The sequence below is a fragment of the Arachis ipaensis genome, chromosome B05, assembly GCF_000816755.2.
Source record: "Arachis ipaensis cultivar K30076 chromosome B05, Araip1.1, whole genome shotgun sequence".
NCBI lineage: Eukaryota > Viridiplantae > Streptophyta > Magnoliopsida > Fabales > Fabaceae > Arachis > Arachis ipaensis.
Window position 1 is genome coordinate 4888260 of NC_029789.2, and position 21065 is coordinate 4909324.

At 36.6% G+C, this 21065-nt stretch overlaps 1 protein-coding gene across 1 annotated transcript; it reads left to right on the top strand.

Moving 5' to 3' along the window:
* Nucleotides 16260-17834, top strand: LOC107640007. The gene is made up of 2 exons (XM_016343554.1): nucleotides 16260-16700; nucleotides 16848-17834. The coding sequence occupies exons 1-2, from the start codon at nucleotides 16260-16262 to the stop codon at nucleotides 17832-17834; spliced, it is 1428 nt and encodes a 475-aa protein (XP_016199040.1).

A 21065-nucleotide genomic window follows, 5' to 3' on the forward strand; every position in this document is an offset into this window, starting at 1 on the left:
ATGAAAACAAAACTTTTGTTATTTAAAAAATAGAAAGATAATCAGAAGATGCATTAAAACTCCTAATCATTTTTCATAAAATTAATTACTCAAAATAAAAAAATGTATTTTTGTTAAAGTGAATATTGAATGGGATGGAAATGTGTGAAAGATGCCAAAACAGTTTGTAATAAAAGAATAGAAACAAAATGGATGAAAATGAAATACAAATATATTGATAGCATTTCTATAAACAACACATACATATATACAGTTGGTTAGAGCGATACTTTTTTTTTCTCTTATTTACTAATCTTGAGTATTTAATAACTATATCAGGATATCTTGAGTTATGTCTTCCGTAGAATTTTCAATATTAGTAAAAATGTCTGATAATAGAAGAATATAAGTAATATAAAATAAACAAATAAATAAAAGCCACTCTTCACTCATAGTTTCACAAGGCAGTGAAGGGGTAGGTGTAGAATAGCGTGAACCATGATGCTTAGCCAAGAAAAAAAGATTGTGTGAAATATCAAATATGCCACATTCATATTCATGATATAAGGTGGGTGCCTACGTAATATATGTGGGTTTTAGATTGTTCACACCTTCAATCCAATAAAAGATAACCACATTGCATTACATGTTGATTCTTAATGAATTGGTTTTTTCTTTTTATTTTTTATTTCTTTTTTTTTCCGATTTAAGAGTTTGTGCTACTGCTCCCACCTCTTTTTGCTTAGACTTTTGTTCCGAGAATTACTTGAAATTTGGTTGCTTTGGATCTGAACGTGAGATTCAGACTCTTTTTCGCGCAACGTACGACGTCTACTGGTATTGAAGTGGATGCTTAAATTAGTAAGGATTTAAGTAGGTTTTTAGTAGATTGGGTTCGAAGAATATTTGAAGGTAGCAAGATATTTATAAGTATAAACGTAAAGTCAATAACCACCCTTTGAGTAGTTTCACCTTTGATGGTAGATCGATTACTCCTTTTTGTTAGGAAGGTTGTTGAAATCTCCTTTTTAGATGAGTAAGAGAGATTGTAGTAATTAGTTAAGATTTATCTTATTTGAATGAGTCGGGCCAAGTTGGCGCTGTGTGGGCCGACCTTTATGAGGTCAGATAGGTCCCAGAGTGTGGTTTGGACTCTTACTCTGTAGACTGGGCTTTTAATTATTTTAGGTTTGGCTAAATTGTGGGCCAGTGCATGAATAATGCTCCCTGTTCGAGGTCGAGATTTATGAAGTCGGATTCGAGCAATCAGATGACCAAGTCGAAATGTTGAGTTGTGGAGAAGTTGTTTAGTAGTTTGAGGTCTGAAGCAAATAAGATTGGTTGACTTGACGTGATTTGAATATTGTAATGTTTTTTTAACGTTACTCTGTAACTATTTGTACAATTTTTTTCGTGCGCTAGTTTTGTGCAACTCGTTTTCGAGTTATTTTGAGGATGCATGATTTGTTTTAATACAAATCACTTTTTTGAAACTTATTCTGATTTTGTACAACTCGTTTTATACCGAGTTGTTTTGAAGGCTGTAGAATTGTTGCACGACTTTGTTTTTGGTATAAATCGTTTATTTTAAGATATGATTATTTCTTGATCTGATTTCATGCAACTCGTTTAAATCCGAGCTGTTTTTAGGACTTCACGACTTGTTTTAAGTACAAATTGTTTACTTTGAGTCCTTTTAAAATATCAGATCATCTTTATAACCATAAGACTTTGTTACTTTATCCATTGTGCCCCTGCTCAAGGTCGAGCTTCATGAAATCGGACTCGAGCGATCAAGTGGATCGGATGGTCAAGTCGGATTATTGAGGTCGAATTTTCATGAAGTCTTTCAATGATTTGTTCAACTCGTTTGATTCAAGTTGTTTCTAAAGTGATAGAATTTTGTACGATTTGTTTTTAATACAAATCGCTTATAACCGATGGTTATTTTTTACTCGATTTCATTCAACTAATGAGCTTGAGTTATTTTAAACCATCAAGCCGCATTATAACCATTGGATACCAATTTAAACCTCGTCGCTTTATCCGAGCGACCATTTAATAGGTCAGCTCGTTATTTTTGCACTTTGTTGAGCATAAATTGGTGTCTTAGGTGAAGGGATTATATACTTATTCCTTCCCCTTTCTAGTTTTTACAAGGTTGTCATCCTTGTGTATGATACAACTCATTTTACCTGAGCTGTTTTATTTGGAGGATTGTTTTTAGGTTTTGATTTTGTTCAAAATGCTTTTACCATCCTTCCATTCCTTTCCAACTCTTTTTTTATACGAGTCGTTTGGTTGAAAGATTGTTTTACGTTTTGATTTTGTTCAAAACATTTACAATCCTTTCTTTCTTTCTCTACTCGATTCTGTACGAGTCGTTTAGTTAAAGGATTGTTTTTCTTGTCATTTTTTGCTTTTACCATTTTTAGGACTTTGTCAGCTTTTACAACGCATGCTTTAAATTGCATGCTTTTAACTTATCATTTTCGACATTCTCCTAACTCATTTTTCGTACGAGTTTACGGGTTGTAGGATTGTTTTTACGATTTTGATTTCATTTCGATTCGTTTATACAATCTTTCCTTGAACTCAAACCTCGTCGCTTCAAGAAAGTCGGATTGAGTCTCTTTTCTTGAGACTCGATTACTACCATGTCGCTTTTTAATAGGTCGGTCGTGTTTTATATATTAAGTTACTTTGATTTGATGAGGTCAGTCTCGATTCGCTTATGTAACTTCTTACACCAATTTGGACCTCGTCGTTTTATCTTGCCAACCAATAAGATCGGGCAATAATTTTCATGCTTTGTCGAGCTTAAATTAGTGCTTTTTAATTTATATAATCAATTTCCATAAGAATTTGTAGTATTCCCTTATGTTGGAGCGTGTCACGACCTGGGCTGTTTGTCACCCTTGAGGTCGGACATTTTGTAGTAGCCCTTTCCTAAGACTTCAGGGTCTTTTCTAGTTTTCCGTCAGCTTTCTTTTGCCCGACCTCTGTAACCCGATATTATTTCTTATCAAGATGAGGTCTTTTGTGGCGAGTCTTGTCGTACCTTGTAGCCATCCTTTGTCTCGAAACCTCTTTTCTTATCCGAGTTTGCTCTCGGATTTCTTGAAGGAGGTCGAGCTCTTCTTTTGTGCTCCGACTTCATTGTAGAATGTTGCTCTTAGTTTTTCTTTATTTATGTCGATGGAAATCATGACTTCTGTGGCACATACATGTCGAAAGGGAGATTCTTCGGTGGTAGTCTGAGTTGTTCCATATGCTTATAACATTTGTGTGAGCTCTGAAAAATCAATTAGTAGAAGTCAGCTCGTAACACTTTTTTGGCTAGTGACCATGCTACTAAGTGAGCTTCACAGATGCCACTATAGACTTCTTCTAGGACTTCCTCATTTTTGGAGGTTGGGACACACTTCAGTAAGGGTGTAGATATTCTCTTGTATAGAGAACGTTATGAACCAAAGCATAGTTTTGTGCTTTCTTTATGAGCCTACTTGCTTCCCTTTCTTCTTTAGGGATGATGTCGTTTGAGATATTCAATAATAGGAGTCATCCATCCCAAGTTTAGATGGGAGATTGTCAGTGTGTCCGACTTGTCGACTTCCTTAGCCATTGATGGTATGTGGGGAGTTTCTTGGATCAGGATTTTATTGTTATCCTCTGGCTTAGTGCTAGCCAATTTTGAGAGGGCATTAGCTCGTCAATTGAGTTTTCGAGTTATGTGTCTGACCTCTGTTTCCTGAAATAGTCCGAATTGCTCTAATATTTTCTCCAAGTACCTTTTCATATTAGGATCTTTAGCTTGGTAATCCCCATTTATCTAGGAGGTTATCACTTAGGAGTTACTAAACACTGTGACTTTTGATGCTCCAATTTCTTTGGCTAGCTTGAAGTCAACAATCATGGCTTCGTACTCTTCTTGGTTGTTGGAGGCTGAAAACTCGAATTTTAACAAGAGATCTACTCGAGTTCCTTCTTTACTCTCAAGAATGATTCCTGTTCCACTACCAGCTTTATTTGAGGATCCATCCACATACAAAAGACAAGTTGTTGGGCTTCCTTGTTGTTCTCCTGTGTATTCGGCCAAGTATTGAGATTTGATTACTGTACGAGTTTCATATTTGAGGTCGAACTCGGATAATTCCACAGCCCATTGTAGCATCTAAGCTACAATGTTAGTCTTTTGGAGAATATGTTTCATAGGTTGGTTAGTTTGGACTTTGATAGTGTGGGTTTAGAAGTAAGGTCGGAGTCTTCTGGAGGCTAGGACGAGGGCGTAGACAAATTTTTCTATTTTTTGGTAGTTCAGTTCTGCCCCCTGTAAGGCCTTGCTCATGAAATAAACAGGTTGTTGCCCCTCCTTATCTTCTCGGACAAGGATTGAGGCTACGGCCATATCTGCAATGGCTAAGTACAGTACTAGTTCTTCTCCTTCAGGTCGAGTCAGAATTGGTGGTTGGCTCAAGAATTTTTTGAAGTCTTAGAAGGCTTGCTCGCATTCTTGGGTCCATGTGATGTCGTGCCTTTTCTGTAGTAGGACAAAGCTAGAGCTGCTCTGTCTTCAGCAAGTCCTCTTGTGATAATGTGGACACACCGATCCAGAGTGCTTATAGGCTTTTGGCAATGTTTCTCTATCTTTGCACTCCTATCTTCTTTTGTGGTCCAGTGTCATTATAGCAATGTATCTGTCCAACCGACTTTCTCTAGCCAATTTTTTAATCACATTTCTCCAATCATAGCACTCATTAGTAGAGTGGCCATAGACTTGATGGTACTCATAGTAATTTTCGAGTTTTTTCCAAGTTGTATTCTTTTTTTTTTTGTTCTTTCTCTTTGTCTCAGGCTGGAAATGGGTTGTGCAGCCTTAGGGAAGGTTATCTCAACCGAGTAGTTTCTTCCATGTTGATGTACTTCTCGGCTTGCTCTTGTACTTCGTACAAAGAGATTGGGTGCCTCTTTGATATGAATTGGGAGAAGGGTCCTTCTTTGAGGCTGTTGACTAGCCCCATGATGAGTTCTTCCATGTTCGGGCTTTTAAATTTTCTAGGGACTTTAGCTTACATGATTTCTTCTATGAATGGATCTTCATCCGTCAGAGGTGTTTCTTCTCGGTCAACTCTAATTCTTCTACCCTTGAAGTCAGACTCCAGTTTCGAGAGTTTTTATTCTAATTTCCTTTGTCGTTGAGATTCCCTTATTAGGGCTCTTTTAGTTTTCATTGTCGTTCTAGCTCCTGCTCGAGTTGTTTCAGCCAACCTTGATGTCCGTAGACAAGTTCCATGATTTCTGTGGGATCTCTTGACCTGGATGTTTCAAGTCGGAGTATTTTCGAGCTTATCCTGTGTCCTTCCAGGTTTGAAGTGTGTGCATCTTTGGCCACACCTCTCCCTCTATCATCTTGGGGAGGTATGACTAATGTAACACCCTACCACACAAAGCTTTACACCTAGGATGTAAAACAGAGGTGGCAAGACACTATGACCTCTAAATATATATATATATATATATAACAGTCGAAAGAATGTAGTATACTAGAAGCCTTGAAGAATGGGTAAAAAAAAAATCGCAAAATTAAAAGCTCCAAACTCATCCTGCGAAGTTAAGGCTGGCCAGAGAATAGTCATATATATGTACATATAAGGAACCATAACCCAATATACATACATGAGGCCCTAGTTCTCCATAAACCTCTATGAGGTGCAAAAGTAGAACATATATACATAGGGAGAGTCTATATATATATACTAGAGTTCATAAGCATATGTGTATATATATATATATATAAAGTAAGAACAGAGGGTCAAGAATACAAAATAACAACATCTTAACCCAGCCTGCGAAGCTAAAGTTGGCCGGAGAATATTTACATACATATATGTACTTAACCCAGAACCCAAAATACATATATAATAAATCCTGGTTCTCCATAAATCTCTAAGAGGTGCTAAATAATACAAGTATATATATGAGGAGAGTCTATACACATATAGCAAAAAACCAAAAGTAAAACCCCAAAATGAATCCACTTTGCTACAGAAGCTCCAGATGCCTACCAAGGAGCCTCTCGACCTGCATCTGAAAAACAACAACATAGTATGGGATGAGAATTGGAGGTTCTCAGTTTGGTAAAGGTGCCTACATATATAAGATATAAGGTCCTGAGAATGCCAGAGGCAATCCTAGAACGCCGACACTCTGATTATAAAACTTAAGGAACTAAAACAGAAACCATAAGATCAAGGTGGTTCTCTAAGGTTCTTAAACTTAACCAACTCTATCCTAAACTCTCAATTCTCCGCCTTTTCTCCAATCCTCCAACTCCGTTGAAATCACAGAGACAAACAAGCAGGCAAAGCAAGCACAGGTAGAATACAAATACAATAGGTAACAATATAGCAAGTAAGCAAAAAAATCATGTAGGCAAATATAATTAATGCACAAGCAAACAAAAATACAAATGCATATGATGCATGCCTGTCCTATGGCTGATGATATCATTTGTCGGTTATATAGCCAACCCAACACGTCCTGGTAGCTAACCATGGACTGAAACACCCATTGCATAGCAAGTGGGTTTGAGCTACAACCCCCTTGCTACTATCCACTTAACCTAGAGCCAGTGGAATAACCACTACTGCGGCTACTACTCGGGCAGGTGTTTAAAAGCTCAACCTGGAGCAGGTGGGATGAACCACAATCCTTGCTACTGCCCAGGCGTCATAATCACTGACCTGGAGCAAGTGGGATGAACCACCATCCTTGCTACTACCCAGGTATCTCAATCATTGACCTGGAGTAAGCGGGACGAACCACCATCCTTGCTACTGCCCAAGTATCTCAAACATACATTCATTTATTCCAAATCAGTTCAATCATCAATCATCATATCATTATCACAAATGTTCATCAATTCCATAACACTTTCACACTTCTCAATCATGATTCCTCATATTTTCAAGCTTTCTTCTCTTGCAAGCTACCACCCCTTCCTAACTTCACCTCATCACTAAGCATACAACTAAGGTTGGGGGGCTAAAAGAGTGAAAATAAAGGTTTAGAGGTTCAAAATTAGGTTTTAAAAACATAAAATCAAGTGTGTTGAAAACAGGGGCCACGCATACGCGTGGCCCACGCGTACGCGTGGGAGTGCATTTCTGAAAGGTCATGCGTACACGTGGGCCACGCGTATGCGTGGGCGTACAATTTTCTATGATCGCGTATGCGAGCACCCTGCTCGCGTACGCGAGGTACCCAACCCGAATAGGTTGGTCGCGTCGCGTGCAGTAGTCGCGTATGCAAGTTATGCAGAATAGCAAAAATGCTACAGAATTTTTAGCTTTGCACTCTAAACTTCCGACGCGCATAAATTTTTTGTTTTAAAACATTTTTCATCCGTTCTTCAAAAGGCGTAAACTTCACGGACCCAATTTTTATATAAAATAAGTTTGAAACAATTTGGGAGTTCGGAAGCCAAGTTATGATCCATCGAAGTTCGGCTAAACACCAGATTTTTTCTCAAAAACACCAACCTCTATTTTTACCAAATTTTCATTTCCAAACTAAACCACTATCAACCAAAACACTTCCAAAACACTCATAATCAATGCCAAATGCTTATCAACCTTTAATCAATCATTCAACCATTGAAACTATTCAAATCTCAATTCCTCAACTCCTTTAAGATTCTCAATTTAATATATATCAAATCAATACTCATCAATAATTATACAACAACATTTCTATACATACAACCAGCATCACCACTTACCCCTTTTCAGCACCATACTCTCCACATCCTAATACAATCAACCATGCCTCACTTTTGCATAATCTCATGCGCAAATTACTCAACTAACCAACAAGATCATTATCATTCATCACATATACATGTTTATTTCTTAATACCTTGTCAATTATCACTAATTCATCATATAGTATTCTATTTTCATCACCAACATCAATTACCAATCTAATAATCAACCTATGTCAACAAGTATTATCAAGGTACTAAAAATTTAACACATTCATACGTTCACACCTTACCTATGGTCATCTAACCTAAGTTTTCACAAACCTTACATATTAAATACGAGAAACAAAAACAATACATTGGCCAATTTTCTCGTATAACCCAAGACACCCCACTTAGGCAAGTTTGCAAGCTCTCAACATCACAATTCCGCAACTAGCACCAACTTCGAGCTTCCAATTAAACTCCCGTCATTTTCAATTACCTCATATCACGTGTACATACACACCTAACACATTTCATAACACATATATACCCAAAATTCAATACCCAATTACTTAATTAAGGAATTAGCTATGGTTATAGGATTCTCACCTTACACAAGCACCAAATTAGCAAGATTGAATGTTCTCCTCAAGCTAATTCGAACCTAAACATTGAAATTAAATAATTTTCAAACAATTGTCCATAATTTTCAAAATTGGGAAGGAAAAAATTGGAATACAGAAGTGGTTTTCTTACCTAATTAGTGACTGGGCTTTGTAGATCTCGACGTCGCGGACACGTGGCCGCAAACGGTGCGGCGACCAAAGTTCGGAGCGAGAAGTTACAGAAGATTGAATGGAAGACAAGGGTTTTGGCTTTGGTTGGGTGTTCTTCCTCCTCATGCCGAGTTCTTCGGCGTGTTTCATGATGAATGGGAGAGAGAATGGGCTGTGCCCATTGGATTTGAATCCTCTAAAGTTTGAATTTCACTTTAGAGAGTAAAGTGTGATCTTCTACCCTTTAATAGTTTCTCTTTCATATTTATTCTTGGTCCCACCTATGAAATCAATGGTAAGAGATCACACTTTGCTCTCTAAAGTGAAATTCAAACTTTAGAGGATCCAAATCCGTACCCATTTAATGAAGTTGAGTTGAGTTGGGCTTAGGCCCGGTTCGACCGGTTCGGCCCGTTTGGCCTAATATTGGGCCAACTTCTTTGAAATTAGTGTCAAAATTCTTATTTTAATTTGATCTATCTTATTAAACTATAAAATTAGCATTCCTAATTTCTTTTATTAAAATTTAATTTATTTGCTAATTTCTTTTATTGATTAATTATTCGCTAATTTTACGGGGTTTATAACTAACGCCTGTTTGTCGTTGTGCTGTTCTTCTTCTCGGGCTTCCGAATCAGAAGCTGTGTGTCTGTCCTCAGGGTTATCGTCCGCCATCATACGATCTAGTCTCCAGGTCCCCGACAATAGCACCAATGTTCCGAGCATTACCTGAAACTGGATTGCTTTGGGCCTGAACGTGAGGTTCAGAATCCTTTTGGGGAAGCGTCTGACGTCTATTGGTACTGAGGTGCCGTCGTTCGAGTTCCTCGTGGGAAGGTGGGGGCTGGTACCTGCAAGGGACTCCGATGCTTAAGTTAGCAAGGGTTTAAGCAGGTTTTTAGTATATTAGGTTCAAAGAATATCTGAGGGTGTCAGGGTATTTATAAGTATAAATGTAGAGTCAATAACCACCCTTTGAGTAGTTTCACCTTTGGTGGTCGGTTACTCCTTTTTTTTTGTTAGAGAGGTTGTTGATATCTTCTTTCTAGATGAGTAGGAGAGATTGTAGTAGTTAGTTGAGATTTATCTTATTTGAATAAGTCGCGCCAAATTGACGCCGCGTGAGCCAACCTTTATGAGATCGGATAGGTTGGATAGATCCCAGAGTGTGGTCTGGACTCTTGCTTTGTAGACTAGGCTTTTAATCATTTTGGACCTGACTAAATTGTGGGCCAGTGCATGAACGGTAAACCTAAAAACTTTCGTATTTCATGTTTATAATCCATACCACACAAGCACTTTACTCCATCAAATTCATCCACTTTTTATATATTACATAATATTACCATACGAGATAAAATTTGACAATTTTTTCAGCGCCGATCAATTAAATGAAAATTTATTAATTTTTAATGCACTATAAAATCTAGCTATCTATCATACATCTTATTAATTCTGTAATGCTAGTGAGACAACAAAAATCAAAATTTATCTTATTTATTAATTGCTATAGCAATTAATAAATGCTAAATAAGATAAATTATGACAGATTTTGACTATTTTTTTTGTTACTAAACATATTTGTTGTTAATTAACCAACTTTAGTTGATCGAATAATCACTCACATGCTTAGGCAAAGGTCAGAATTTCGCCATATATATGCAACAATCTAATTTATTAGTCTTTATTCTATCCAAAAATAATATGAACAACAAAACAAAATTACATCTTATTAATTCATTGCATTGAAACATTCAAGATTTAGGTTTAATTTTTCCCCTTAAATATTATAATATATATACGTTAGTGAATTTGGTCTCTAATTTGCCTCTAATTAAGTACACTCCCCCTCTCCCCTCTTTTTTTTTTTTTTTAAATGTTGAAAAAGGAGACAAAGAAAATGGTTGATGGCTGTGGCTCCTAATTTGATGTGTTGTAATAGAGAGGAATAATTCTATCATTCATGTGCGCACTAACAATGTTATGAAACATCGCAATGTCACCCTTTAAAACATTGTCTCCAATAAATTAACATTATCCTATAATACAAGCATACTGAATAGATAACACATCACACATACATTAACAATTTAACATGAGACAATAGACTCGTTCGATTCATTGCTTCACTCTCTTCACAATTCACGCCATTTAATTAATTAATGATTCATTCACAATTTAATTAACATTTGAGCTACACTAGAGAGCATGCAGCTCTATCCTCTATACATAGCAGTTAACAAATTATTTAAAATAGAAAAACAAGAAGCCAAAATGAACTCAAAAGCAATATGCGAGACATAATCTAATTAGTTAAATTCTTTTTATTAGAATTTCCCTTAGCTGGTAACATTTAGCTCCAAAATTCAGCTAAGTATTTCTTATCCACATTCCCATCTTTCCCACCGCCGCCAAAACAAGATTAACCATTCATGCAATGAGGCAACCCTAACCTAAAAACTAATTTCATATCAATACACAATATCATGAACACATTATTCGTTTGTGCATTGATTACTGAAAATGTAGTCAAATTAGTAATACCCGAAGACAGGAACAAAATTAAAGCGAAAAAATTAATAAAATATAAAATGAGAAATTAATTTATAATTTTTAGTATATATAAATTTTATTATCTTAATTTGAGAATAATTAAATATTTACTTTTTCAGTTTGTCTATCTTTTCAATTTAGAAAAACTTGATTTTCCAAAAACAATATAATCTATTAAAGAAGGACTGAAAAATAAGGGGAGAAAGGTGGGTTTTACTTTTATATGAATTAACCAGAAATATGTTAGGGTTTAAATTTTTTTTAAGAATTTAATTTTGATACACATATATTTTTAATTGTATAAAAATATATTAATAAAAATAATTATTTTTTATATTAATTATATGAATAATTATCTAAAAAAATAGTTGTAATTGTATAATTATATAAAATATTTTATATAATTATACAATTACAACTATTTTTTTAGATAATTATTCATATAATTAATATAAAAAATAATTATTTTTGTTAGTGTAATACTATATAATTGAATATACGTGTTACATCAAAATTAAATTTTAAGAATAAACGGTGATTGGTTTATTGGATAGATTAGGTTTGTAAATTGTGATTGCAATGTTCTATTCTTCTTCCACTGTATTAAACGACACACAACTTTATACGTTTCGGCACATGAGTCCAGTCATACATGCTCACCAAGTTTGCAGGACACGTGGAAGAATGTGATGTCATAACTCTGGTCAGAGGGCCCCACATCTATCTCGTCTTGGGGTGCACTGATCCAACAGTATGAGGAGTCGCACAGGATAATCGTCCCCTTTAAGAGAAACAAACTAGGAAGGAGGGAAGTAAACAAAGGACAACAACAGGTTGATCTACGACAAGCAGTTATGAGTTTCTAGTGGGACCCACCTAGCCTATCACCCCTCAAACCCTCACCGTTATGTTTCTATATTTAATTATTTTATTATTTGATTTGTTTTTCCTCAAAAGACTTTCTCTTAAGAAAAGATCTAAGAAGTAATTTATAGCTTTAACAAACCCACCAAATACGAATGGATTATGGATCCAATGGTGTTTTTTAAAGTGAGGAGTGAAGATGACTACTTTTATTATAGACAAAATATTTAAAAATAAATATATGATGTGTAATATACATCTCTCAAAATTTTAGTAATAATTTTTATTCTCCATTAAATTTCATTCTTCATCAAATATTTTTTTCATCGATTATTGAGTAAATTATCAAATTCTTCTTCGAATTATCAATAGCTAATAGAAGTACTTTATAAATTTGCTAATTTTATTCCGTTCTCGTAAACAAACCCGACCCTATAGGTATAGATTGTGTTGCCATTCCCAATTGTGAGTGATTGTTTTGTATTTTTAATGCAAAAGGTTAGCCATGTTCCACAGCAAAAAGGAGAGGGTGACTTGTGAACGGTCTAAATGGAAGATCTGACTAGTAGGTTATGAATTATTGTGAGTCACTAAAAGTCACTATAAAAGCTCTTTGCAAATTGCAATGACTTTGATCCATTCGATTTGTCATTACTGGGCCTTCTTGCCCTTTGATTTGGTTAACTTCTTCAGAACGGGTGTGGATTGCATAGGAAAGAACAATTTTTTAATTTCATTGCATAAATGTCTGAATTAGAATAAATATAATTGAATAATTATAAAATATTTTATACTAATAATATATTAAAATTAGTTTTATTATATTATATGTTTTTGCTTATAAATGTAGAGACTAGGGAGTAATAACTCCATCATATCCTAGGAGACTGGCAGGCTGGTTGGACCAAAATTTCTTTACACAAGGTACACGGAACAAGGAAATACACAAGGCACCAAATTAGTCAAATTCATTAGTAGATACCCACTAAGCATCATGGACACACTGTATTTAATTATGTGGTCTAACTAGAATTTAAATTAATTCATACCTATCAATAATGAGAGTTTTATTGTGTAAATCTCTTTTCAACTTTTTTATTTTTATATTTCTTTAACTATAACCATAAATAATAATCTCTATAATGACCTTTTCAGATTTATATTTATAAATAAATGGGTTTAGTTAATTTGTGTCTTAAAAACACATTTTAAAAATATTTATTTTGTAACAACTTTTATAAACGATTTTTTATAATATTTTTAATCTATGGTTTAAAGGCACAGTTATAATAACCCATTAAAACTATAAAAAATATAAAATTCAAATTTTTAATACATTTATTGTTTATTTATTAAAATAAAATATTTAAAAATTTATACTAACGACAATTTTAATATGGGGTAAAGCATAAAAAATGTACTTGAACTATCTTGACATTGACAAAAATGTCTCTAAATTTTGTTACCGAAAAAAATATCCTCAAATACTTTTAAAATGTGTCAAAAATATCTAACCATGATCAAAGACATACTTCGTTAATAGAAAAGTGTGGCGTAACTCACTTTTCACATAGAAAGTTTTTTGTGCCACATCTGAGAGATGAGGGAGAGAGTGAGAGAGGAAGAGAGAGAGTGGGTGGGAATCAATGGGGTGAAGTCGTTGGATGTGATACGATGACGGAATCGTGCTATGACTTTAGTGTTGGACGAGTTCAAATCGATACCTGCATTATGGACGTGATCAACAAATGGATGCACATTACATTTGGCATTAGCGGTTTTGATGTGATGGTAAAAGAGGTAGGGCGCGAGACACATGGAAGTACTAGCTATAAGTTGCATAAGGCTGCTGCTGGAAACACAAGTTGCGAGTTACAAAGAAAAAATACTTCAGGTAACTGTGTAGATGCGGCTATCAGGATGGTGGGGCTGGTGAACCGACCAGAATGCATAGACCAGGCAGAAGAACTGCTATTGGCGATGGCGAGAGAAGGTGAACTAACCGAGGTCAAAAGCATAATTTCTGAAAGTATTTTGAATGAGTGGGTTAATGTGAATTTAATAGAAAATCGCCGCAATCTGGTAACCAAGAAATCAAATAAAGAAGTCATTGAAGAATTTGCGGATTTGGTGGGGGCTGCCGATTTGAGTAATTATGAAGATTCTGAGAAAACGGTTTCTTGGGATATTGAGAATTTGAATCATGAGCTGTAAGGGAGAGCCATAAGGGATAGACCAAAAAAACATGGCATAAAGAAAACTTGGCCCAACAAGAATATTCACTACTTTGGGCCACGAATTGCTTTTGGGCCAAGTGCTTCTTCAACAGCCACATGCAGCGTTGGGGATGTCCACTTGGGTGGTCTGGGTCGACCTGAGCCGGGTCGAGGGAAGAAGAATGCGCCAAGTGACTGCAGTCCTGTCCTTCGCGCAACAGCAGCAGCAGCGACCCAGGGAGCTTGCAGTGCTGGTTCGTCTTTGGTCCCACCAGCACGAGGAGCTGGAGACGAAAGCTTGACCCGTGCGAACCAAGGATCAGCGGACCAGTGCACGATAGCAACAATGGTCCGGGCTATGGGTGAGAACGCAGTGGACGGCAGAAACGACTGCGATGAGGCGCTTGGGTGCGATGAGTTGGTGCCGGCTTCGGTGGTTTTGGAGGATGGAAGGGGGTAGAGGGATGGGGAGGGCTGGTGACTCTGTGCTCTTGTTGGCTGAAGGCCTTGGAGACCTCGGAGTAGTTGTAGACAAAAACGGTAATCTTGGGGCTGCTAGTGACGATGGTATCCTTGGGGATATTGACGGGGATAACGGATCAGACGGGGAGAACTTTTCGATAGGTGAAGCTGAAGACAGAAGATATGTAAACAAGCTAGTTGCTACCAACGATGCTGAACATGGCCGAGATGGTTTGAAGATAGGATCGGGGATGTTGGTGCCGAACGGGGATGGAGACGGAAATGCTCTAAGGGAGGGAGACGAAGATGATAACAACGAGGACTTTGGTGAAAACCAAAGTTCAAATTTGGAGGAGCAGATGTTGGAAAACAGGAGAACATGGGAAATAGCAGTGGAGTCTGGCGCAGTATTGCACAATGAAGAGGACGACATCATGTCCGCACTGCAAGCTCAGAATGAAATAATTGCTCAGAAAATAAGACTGGCGAAACAAAAGGCGAAAGCAAGACGGTGCAGACCTAAGAATAAAAATAAGGTGTGTATTAGTATTTTAAAATGATTTTTAACTCATGGAATGTTAGGGGATTGAGGGGAGATGGAAAGGCGAGAATGATTAAGGACCTGAAAGAAAAAATTTAGGCTAAATATGCTAGGGTTGATTGAAACAAAAAAGAATACAGTCACAAAATTTGAGGTAGTAAGCTTCTAGGGGCGAGACAATGTTAGGTGGGAATATGTTGAGTCTGATGGTGCTTCAGGTGGTTTGCTGTTAATGTGGGACAAAATGTCTTTTAGAATGAATAATTGTTATAAAAGGGAGAGGTGGTTATACGTAGCAAGGATCATTTTGAAAAACAATTTCAACTGTGCTTTTTTCTTGGTTTATGGTACCCATGTTAAAGACGAAAAATTTGTTGTGTGGGAAGAGCTGAGTTATACAGCTGGTTTATGTCAGGTCCCTTGTTGTTTCATGGGAGACTTTAACGAAATTATACATGTAGAGAAACGAAAAGGTAATGCTAGCTTATCCATTTCTGCTGAAGAATTTAAGAGCTGGGTGCAAGATATGCTTTTGGTGGACTTACCGCTTACTGACTGGACATTTACCTGGTTTAGAGGATGATCCTGTAGCAGGATTAATAGAGTCTTGGTTAATCTAGAATGGATGGAGGAGTTCTCAGAGATTCGCTTGAGAGGAGGACCACGTGGCTTGTCAGATCATTGCCCGATGATAGTAGATGATACTAGTATGAGATGTGGTCCTAGACCATTCCGAAGTCTTGAATTATTGTTTACACATGAAGGTCTTCTAAGAGTGGTCAAGGAGGAATGGAAGGGGTTAGGGAATTTACAACTCATAGATAAAATTGAAGGCCTTGACGATTCCTTTGGAAAAATGGCACAGAGATAACTTTGGTGACATGGATAAGAAAATTATGAAGTTTGAAGAGGAGATCAAGAAGATAGATGACATGGTAAGCATCGGAGTATATGATGGAACAGTGGAGGCAAGAAGAAAGGCGTTGGTGAATTGCTGCGAGAAGTGGTATGCAAGGAAGGAACTGCACTGGAAACAGATGTAGCGATCCCGTCTTGCGAAGGACATGGACAAAAATACCAGGTACTTTCACAGTATAGTTTCAACAAGAAGGAGGAATAACATGGTTGATGCATTGGTTATTAATGGACGGGTTGTCAAGAATCAAGCAAGAATAAAAATTGCTATCAGAGAGTTCTACAAGAATTTGTATCATCAGGAGGAGTCTCCTATGGTGAGTTTTAGAGATGGACTGATGAATTTAATAGATGAAGAAGATGTTGCAGCTCTGGAGGTATTACCGTCGTCTCAGGAGATTAAAGAAGCCGTGAGGGACTGTAAATCTTCTAGGGCGCCAAGAAGTGATGGATACAACATGAACTTCATCAAAAAGTGCTGGGATGAAATCGGGGTTGAATTCATGACAGCGGTATTAGGGTTCTTTCAGACAGCTAGATTACCAAAAGACTCGAATCTCACATGGGTGGCTTTGGCGCCAAAGTTCTTTGGGACTAAGGAGATTAAGGACCTCCGACCAATCAGTATGGTTGGTTGTGTGTATAAGGTGATTTCTAAGGTTTTGGTTAGGAGGATGAGATTAGTTATGCCAAGTCTGGTTGGAGAAACTCAGAGTGCGTTCGTAAAGGGCTGAAAAATACACGATGGCCCTCTTATTGCTTGCGAAACGGTGTATTGGCTCAAATCGAGTAAGAAGAAAGTGGCTATAATCGAGCTGGATTTTCAAAAGACATATGATAGGGTCAAGTGGCGATTTGTGGACATTGTCCTGCAGAAGATAGGTTTTGGGCGCAGGTGGAGGGAGTGGGTTATGGAGTGTGTCGGCACAGCTACTATGTCAGTGTTGATAAATGGATCACCAACTAAGCCGTTCAAGATGGGTAGAGGCCTGAGACAAGGTGATTCTTTTTCTCCTTTCCTATTTGTTCTGGTTGTTGATATCTTACATAGGATGATTGGGGAGGCTGTCAGAAATGATCAGATATCCCCTCTATTCGTAGGGAGAGACAATATAGAATTGTCACATCTTCAGTTCGCTGATGACACTGTCTTATTCTGTCTGCCAGAGGAGGAGTCCGTTAAGAATTACAAAAGGCTTCTTCGCTGCTTTGAACTGATGTCGGGGTTAAGCATCAATTTTGAGAAATCGAGTTTGATACCAATCAATTGTGATCAACATTGGGTACAGAGGATGTGTAGTCTGCTGGGGTGTAAGGAAGCTGCTCTTTCGGTTAAATACCTGGGGATCCCTCTCGGTGCGAATCTTAGGTTGGTCAAGACTTGGAAGCCAATAATAGAAAAAGTGGAGGAGAAGCTAAGCTTATGGAAATCCAAGGTACTTAATAAAGCGGGGAAGCTTGTACTCATTAAGTTAGTTTTAAATAGTTTGCCGGTATATTATTTAAGCTTATATAAGATGGCGAACGCTGTTGCGGAGAAACTTGTTTCATTACAAAGGAGATTCTTGTGGGGTAAAGAGGATGGGGGGGAGGGGGATGGCATGGCTTTGGTTAGATGGGAAGTGGTCCAAGCCCCGAAGAGGTTAGGCGGGCTAGGAATCGGTGATGCAATGCTCCGCAATACTGCCTTGCTATTTAAGTGGTGGTGGAGGTTCTCTAAAGAGGAGTGTCCGTTGTGGAAGAAAGTAGTTTGCTCTTGTAATAATCTCTCCCCTAACTAGCTTTTATCAATCCAGGATTTACCTACTAGAGGGGGCCATGGAAGGAGCAATCTATAAGAGATAAGATGATAACTGGCTTGGCAATGGAGATTGGTGATGGCAGAAGGACTCACTTTTGGGAAAATGTCTGGTTAAGTTGCGGTTCTCTAAAGGATAGATTCCCAAGGCTATTCTCGGTTTCAAACCAAAAAGGCTTTGTCATAGTGGTTTGTGGGTTCTAGGATGGGTTTGAGTGGATTTGGAACTTCCAATGGAGGCATGAGCTATTCCAATGGGAGTTGGAACTTCTGAATCAATTACATGAAACCTTGAGGCAGGTTAAACTAGCCTCTGACAGAGAGGATAGAGTTGTCTGGAAGTTTGATAGGCAAGGTGTATTTTCTACTAACTCCTTTGTGCAGGTACTATAGGTGGAGACGCTTTCGGAGGACGTAACAAGCTATAGCTTTACTAAGACTAGTTGGAAAGGTTTAGTCCCTCCAATAGTTGAGCTATTTATATGGTTTGCATTGATAGGCATAGTGAATACAAAAGAAAGATTATGTCGACTCGGAATTATTAATCAGGGTGATAATGTGTGTGTTCTATGTAATAAGGATGTTGAATATGTCTACCACCTGTTTCTTGGTTGTGATTTTATATGGCAGGTGTGGTGCGCTTTGGTATTAGAATCTGGCAAAAATTGGTCTGTTCCGGGTACTTTAAAGGAACACTTTCAAAGCTGGACAGGTGTCATAACGAGGAAGGAGGAAAGCAAAAAGTGGTTTACAAGTTTCTTCGCAGTAATTTGGAACATCTGGTTGGAAATAAATAGGAGATTATTTCAGAATACAGAAAAACGTATTGAAGACATCATCAACATGACTATGCTTAGCTACAAAGAGTGGAGGAACAATGGTCCCTTTTGTTGTTGATGGCAATGCCGGATATAACATAGGGATACGCATTTGTTTGAGTATTTTAAGTGGTAATTATATGTATTTTTATGTTGGTTTATGTCTCTAACGCTCCACATTTTTGTTGAGCTCTTTTTATTTAAAAAAAAAAGAATATTTCAATTTATGAATGTGTATTTTTATATGTTTTTAAATAATTTAAAAATATTTTTTTCGATAACAAAATTTGAAAATATTTTTGTTAATGACAAAATAATTCGGATGCATATTTTATAGTTTACCCCTTTAATATGTGTTCTTAGACTCAAATTAACTAAACCCTACATAAGTTTATTATTTCACTATACCTCTTTTTTTTCCATTATATTGCACACTTAAAGGAAAATAAAAATGAATAAATAATTCTAAGATATTTGGTTGATAAGTGAAATCCCAAAATAAAGATTAGGTGTGATTTACGCAAATATAAGAGCAAATTGTACTTTTTTTTTTTCTAATTTTTGAAAAGCGAATTTGTGAGGACAAATAACTTTTTTTTTTAATTTTTTTAAAAATACCGTTCACTATGAGCAATTTTTTATTTTTGAATAATTAAATTATACCGCTTTTATGTAAATCATCTCACATAATTACATTAAAATTAAAAAGTGATAAAAAATTGTTCCGTAGCTTTCATATTTTGACGCTAACCTAATTCTTTTCATAATTATTTTTAACCATGTATTTTACCAGATCATGTTATATCTACGTAATACACGTACAACTTCGTGAACGTAACTATCATCGTTAATTTTGCTCTCATCGCATTGTTGGTCTGTCGAGATCAACCGCCCGTCGCATAGAACTGTGCCCTCTGCTGCACCTCATCTGTGCACTGCGTCAAGCCGACTTGCGTTGCATTCTCATCCCCACGAGTGGCGTGTTCGGGTAGTTGACGTTGAGGTTTCTTCCAAAAAAATATATAGAAGAACATCTAAAATTTGTGAAAGAAACACCCAGTAACTAGTAGTAAAAACAGAAAGAAATCTGCAATTCTATACTAAGAAACATCCATGTACAATACAATGAAACATTCATCTAAAAGCAAAGAAACATTTGTTTAAAGAGAAATAAATTTCCGAAAAATCACCCAATGATGAGGATAAACCACTTTTCTTGTTACCTTGCGAAATATTTTGTTGCAATTGGCAACGAGGGGGCTAAGGGCTGACGAGAAATCAGAATTGGGTGCACCGCAGTGACGAACTACTAGCAACCCTTCGCGTGCGTGTTGACGTGGTTTTCGGCAACGCGGGCAGTTGCTTCATGGGAAGGATGTTCAGCACCGGGTCGACATCAAGGGGTTGGGTTGCACGGCACAGTGACGATGCGATGGATCGGGTTTCACGAAAGTAGCAACGGCGCGCGAGACTCCCTTCATGGGGCTTTGGTTGCCGTCACTGGCAAGCTGACACGCGGCTTCTTGCTGCAGCAGCAAAGTCGTTGAAACTGTTTAAGAGGCAATGATACAACTGCTTAGACTCTGGCAATAGCATGGGTGGGAGTGAAAGGAGAGTGGGTGTGCAATTGTTTTTTGAATTTGACTACGTGTAAAAGTAAAAAGTAAAACTAGAGTTAATTTTGGGTAAAGTGGTGGAATGGGTTTTTGACTTTTTGTTATTTGGCTATGTTGTTGGAGCCTACATTAAAGTTGCTTAAAATCGACTGTAACTCTGATTAGTTACCTAATAAAATTGGATATGAGAAAGTATAGAGAAAATATCATAATATGAGGAGAGAAGTCGGAGGCGATATAGTTTCTAAAAATATGTGTAACATTCATTTAAAACATATATTTGATATCTATTTAGTTTTTTTAAAAGATATCTATTTTATTTTTTTAAATATATATTTAATTTTTAGATTATAACATTCTAAATTTGATTTTACCATTTTTTAAAACCAAATTAATCAAATTGTCAATTTTATTTCTTATAAATGTTCTGCGTACAAATTAATTTTATAACAAAATCTTAGTATCTCACATAGTTTTTTCTCTCTTTTCTTACTCGTGCACTCAAGTCCCACTTTTTATGTCGTATGCATCTTTTCTTTTTTCTATTTCTTTCCTTCTTCTTCTTTTACGTTTCATCATCTTCACATTCCTCTTCTATGCCATTGTCGTTTTTTTTCTTCTTCTCTTCTTTTCGGATCATTTTATGTTTCTTCTCATTCTTTCTTCATCTTTTTATGTATGATATTATTATTTATTGAGATTTGAAGATCTGATATTCAAAATTTGTAACATATTACATTTTAAAAAAAATTAAATATAATAAAAAGATAATTTGTTCTA

What these genes read in the sequence shown, in the direction of transcription:
- LOC107640007 (XM_016343554.1), top strand. Translation starts at nt 16,260, where the DNA reads ATGGTTGATGCATTGGTTATTAATGGACGGGTTGTCAAGAATCAAGCA. An exon ending in TGGTTGGTTGTGTGTATAAG is followed by an intron (nt 16,701 to 16,847) that starts GTGATTTCTAAG and finishes AAATCGAGTAAG; the next exon opens with AAGAAAGTGGCTATAATCGA.